The sequence below is a fragment of the Beta vulgaris genome, chromosome 1 (assembly GCF_026745355.1).
Source record: "Beta vulgaris subsp. vulgaris cultivar EL10 chromosome 1, EL10.2, whole genome shotgun sequence".
Taxonomy (NCBI): domain Eukaryota; kingdom Viridiplantae; phylum Streptophyta; class Magnoliopsida; order Caryophyllales; family Amaranthaceae; genus Beta; species Beta vulgaris.
The window spans coordinates 60,232,356-60,237,417 of record NC_079202.1 but is presented as its reverse complement, the minus strand read 5'-3'; the positions used below and the strand labels follow the sequence as shown (position 1 = coordinate 60,237,417).

Genomic DNA, 5,062 nt, shown 5'->3' with positions numbered 1-5,062 from the left:
AAATGGTCCAAGGCCTCATCAATGTTGCCCTTCCCTGGAAATTATCTCTATTATATATGGGAAGAGGGGTAGGACACTAATATATTAGAAATCCTATTTTACCCTCATACCTCATTACACCTCTATTCTTATAACTACTTATTTTAATTAATTTTTTTTTTTTTTTAAAAAAAGAAACTACCTAATTAATTTTAAAAATAAAAAAAGACATTACCAAAAGAAAACCATCAACAATTAAAGTATTCCTAATTTATTCGATATATTTAACAATTAATTTAATTTTCTACGTCGTATTTTCGCACGCATCGCGTGCATATAAAAACTAGTAGATCATTACTCTTTAGTAGACTAGTAGTAAGTAGTAACTATAATTTAAATGGAGTATAGAGCACGTTAACATCATTTATAGTCCTTTGGTCTACAAATTGAAACGATGAGTTAGGAAATTGCTAGAAATTTGCAATTAGGCAGGTATGGACCATTTAGTATAGAATGGCCCCCCATTTTAGGGAACCATATTAGCATCTTTTCATGCAAAATATCTCCATTATAATTTATACACTCGGATATACCTATTTCTTAATAAATTCGTATATCTAACTTGACTAACCTCACACGTTAATCGGTATCTATCCAACTAACCCTTCATATGAGCAACAATGATTTCCTACTGGACAAGGTTGTTCATGTAAAGAAAATCATGCTGATTTTCCTAGAAAGAAAGCTAGTTTGGAATAGAGTTGAGAAATTTGTGTATATACATTTCGAAAGGAAAATCAACATTGAAAACATAAAATTGGTATCGATATCAAATCTACATACATTACAATGTACAAATTTTTGTTTAACAAAGATATCACAAAAACTGAAACACCTTATTTGTAGTTAAACATTCATCTCTTTTTATAACACTGCTAAACTGCTAGCTGATCATAGATGCGTCCTGGAGTATTAACCCATCAGATTCAGGACTAATCGACTCGTCGACGAGGAATACTTTGCAAAGAAAATCTTGAAAACGCATTGCATAAAGTCTAGGATTCACAGGAGAAATTGTTTTAGGATTATAATGCAATGACTTGTAAGCATGTTCAAGTCGTTTCAGCATGTTGTAGTTTTGTAAAAAATCAATTATTCCCAGAAATAAGTAGACATTATTAGACCCTTGTGATGTTGATTTCAAGCTCTCTGATGGACTTTCCCTGTCAATTTGATGCATTCTCATTGCCCGTGCTTGAACTTTTGCTCCAAATCTTGTAACATCAAGCCTGCAATTCGAGCATAACATTGTCCAAGTATTCATTTATCATAAATATATCATCCGATCCTACATTATGCGAATAAAACTTGATTGACCCGATAGGTAATTTATTCACTACTAATACAATTTAATGTAAAGTATAACTTCCCATGAATTTGCATTGCCCATGAAATTTTATTTCCTAGGAAGTACGCTTTTTTGTTTGGTTGAACATAGGAAAATCTATTTCCGATGGGAATTTCCACTTACCTAGGAGGGGCTAGGTAAGTTATTTCCTCCATTTTGTAGGAAATATAACTTCGTAGGAAGTTCTACTTCCCATATTTTTGCCAACCAAACAACAACGAACACATGTATTTACTTCCTAGGAATTATAATTTCCCATGCATTTGAAGGTTAACCAAACAAGTTCAAAATTAACAATTTTTCGTAATGATCTATTAGGAGTGGGTAATCCATCCAATAGGTAGATGTACTAATGTCTATATTATGTAAATTGTAAGTAGAACCAACCTGTTAGATGGGATAAACTGTGAAAAAGTAGGGTCTCGTCGATGAAACGCTTCCACTATTTCAGCACGAGGATGGTCCGTTCCGTTTTCTGCTTGTGCAGAATCATCATGTGAACGCCCTTTTGATGAATCTGCTTGCATAGAAACAAGGTTATAACTTATAGTTGTCCTTACTTTTGTTCCAACGCCAACATGTAAAATTTTGACTAAAACAAGCAATTTAGCTTATGACACATAATAATACCCTATAGATTCACAAAGGGCAAAAGAGATTTGGGTGGTTAGGCAAACAATTTGGTAGCAAACAAAGGTTTGATTACTCATATCTCCTTATTTCATTAACCGTTCCTTCTCTCTTTACTTTATCCAATAACGTTAAATGGATCGGGGTTGCTTGTTTGTAAGAAAACCTATAGGTGAACAATATGGGTTCTGTCTGAAAATGGGTGGGTGTTGGGTAGGATTTTTCGGCCCACGATCCGGGCATGTCTTGATTTTTGGAGTGAAAATTTTGAAACACAGGCAAAATTTAAATTTGAAATAGCAAGCTAAATTTTGTACCAGTCCTAAATGGCCAGAAAGTCCTTTTGACCCTGCTCGAAATAGCGGTTTTTGGTGTGAGAATTTGACCCGAAACGGACCAGTTTTTTTGACCAAAGTCCGACCCAGCTCCTAATCACCTCTACTTTATACAACCCATTAGCCAAAATAAAATTTTACTCAAGAAAATGAACACACGAATGATGATATTTCTATCAACCTTTGATATAGATATTACAAAAAGTTATTAGATGTGAATAAAACATTATTATCGAAAGTGAACAACTAGATAAACATGCACCTCGTTGTGGACGATCTACATGTATTCCGAGCAACAAACTATAGTCCATGATTCCTTGCTCCTCCAAATATTTGCAGTCTATCTTGATTTGCCTGTAAATCAATCAAAGTAATATTTAATGGTACATAACAAAACAAAGAAAAATTAAATAACATTAGACATGAATTAATCTCACTATTTTTTTTGTTGATGTTATTATAGTAAATAAACTTAAAACTCACTCTAAAATCTGACTTCGGTGGGAAGGATTAAGATAGAAGCATAAATCAAATTCAAGATCTTTTAACGTTAATCTTTGTTGATTTCCATTTCTAGTGGCATTTCTTCCTTGTGAGGAGCCTTTAAGATCATATAGTCTGTGCATCTGCAATTCTGTTCGTAACAAATTCTCCATAACAACGAAATAAACCTGTATCCAAAGAAAGGATGTTGATCATCACATCAATGTTTATCATGCACTTAATCACAACTTTAATTAGTGATTAGTAATAAAAAAAATTATGTTTTAAGATGTTGGTAGAGAAAGGACATTTTGCGTCGGTTGCTAAGCCTCTACTTGCGCCGGTTTAGGGTGTGACGCAACAGTTTTGAACGCAAATTATTCCTTATTAATTGGTTTCTTCAAGTATAGCGTACCTTTGCTCCACCTGTGCCAGGTCGTGAAGCATGAAGGCCATAATACTTGGCTAATAGGGAATTGTCATGTCTTTTAATATGATTATAGTAACTTGGAAGCATCTCTAAGAGAACCTGCAAGATACATATATACACATTTTCAAATGCGTAAACATTAATATTCACCCTCCGTTTCATTTTAATGATTACACTTGCGTTTTTTGGTTCTTGATGCTGGTCCTTAATTTAATTACACGTTAGTAAACTTATAAAATGTTTATGTTTTGAAAGTAAACTTTGAAACGAATGTAAGGAGATATTGTATAATCATGTTTTGATTTTAAAGAGAGTGATCATAATTTATTGTCAAAAAATTTTGAACTTTGACTACAAAAATTAGAAAGGAATCATTAAAAAGAAACGGAGACAGTCTTGTCCTGTGCGCTTTTATTATGAAAAACCGTAATTTCGAATTACCTTAGCCTCAGATTTGCGCAACAATTTGATGACGAATCGGTCATCATGAGCCAAATAGAATGGCTTACCACAAGATCCACGCAGTGCTAATGCCATGAGAGTTTCATGGTTGCACACTGATAGCATGTAATCTTCATAGTTAACATCTCCAAGGTCTTGTATGTTTCTGTAAAATTATTTGTAGTAAAAAAAATCACGCTTTGTTACAACATTGCAGGAATAAAAAAAACAAACGAATAGATGATTATGTAAAACAGTAACTGAAAAAAAAAAATTAATGTAAGAACCTGAAAAGAAGGGGGGAGTAATCTTTCCACACGAAATCAGTGATTGCACCAGGTGGAAGACTTGAATGTCTAGGGTAGTGTAAGTTTGTAGTTCTTGAAGATTTAAAGCCAGATGATGAAAGTTGCTTCCTAAGCGAGGCCATGCACCTGAAATTTTCTCATTTTTTTCATGATTTACACAAAAAATATCCTATGCTAGGATAGCAAAGTTTCAGAGAAACAAACATAAATATAAACCGAAAAAAGCTAAATGGAGAACAAGTTCACCGGTGAATAATAGAGATAATTATTTTTTTATGTAGCAAGCATGGCTATTGAATATCTTTAATGTCATAACAATGTCTTTCAAATCCTCCTAGCCAGTTTCCTACTATATACAATATTTTTTGCTAAGAAGAATGTCCATGTTGTGGGCTTGTGGCAACTGGCAATCCCAAGCAGAAGGTAATTGGTTACTCTTAGGTTCCGTTTGGTAGGACGTAAAACGTTTTCCTGGAAAACTGTTTTCCTCTATTTTCAATTTCACATTGTTTGGTTGACAAATGAGTGTAAAACCATTTTCCCTTGGAGTAAAATAACTCACCCAGTAATGGAAAATCATTTTTCTTTTCAAAATGAAGGGAAAATTGTTTTCATTATCTCTTTTGTACATTCCTCTCACTACTTCCTTATTTTCCCTTTCATTTTCCTTCCATTTCGTCATTTTTCTTACATCGAACCAAATAACGGAAAACTAATTTTAAAATTGTGTTTCCCACTGTAAATTGTTTTCCACAAAAACTATTTTATACTGAAAATGTTTTACACCCTACCAAACAGAGCCTTAGAACATGTCCTTGTACAATGTTCAAGGCTCTAGGTTGAGTAACGGGAGCAACACTTGACTTATTTTGTGGGGGGTTTTACCAAGTGATTTTACGAAATTATCCCCTTTACATGTTCATCAGTGAACAATTTCTATTTAGTCTCACTCAACTCAAACTTGGACATTTAATTATTAGACTTGTATTTATATCACATTGCAAATGGCTCTTGAACCAAAATTATAGCGATGAAACGAAACAAGACT

General features: G+C 33.4%; 1 protein-coding gene across 1 annotated transcript; it reads right to left on the bottom strand.

Annotated features, from left to right (window-relative positions):
* Nucleotides 1-791: 791 nt before the first annotated feature.
* On the bottom strand, nucleotides 792-4,136 carry LOC104890320 (phosphatidylinositol 4-phosphate 5-kinase 10). Its single transcript, XM_010675761.2, has 7 exons — nucleotides 3,994-4,136; nucleotides 3,707-3,872; nucleotides 3,251-3,364; nucleotides 2,836-3,023; nucleotides 2,615-2,706; nucleotides 1,775-1,904; nucleotides 792-1,268 (listed from the first exon to the last, which is right to left on the bottom strand). The coding sequence occupies exons 1-7, from the start codon at nucleotides 4,134-4,136 to the stop codon at nucleotides 923-925; spliced, it is 1,179 nt and encodes a 392-aa protein (XP_010674063.1). The 3' UTR covers nucleotides 792-922.
* Between the last annotated feature and the right edge of the window lie 926 nt (nucleotides 4,137-5,062).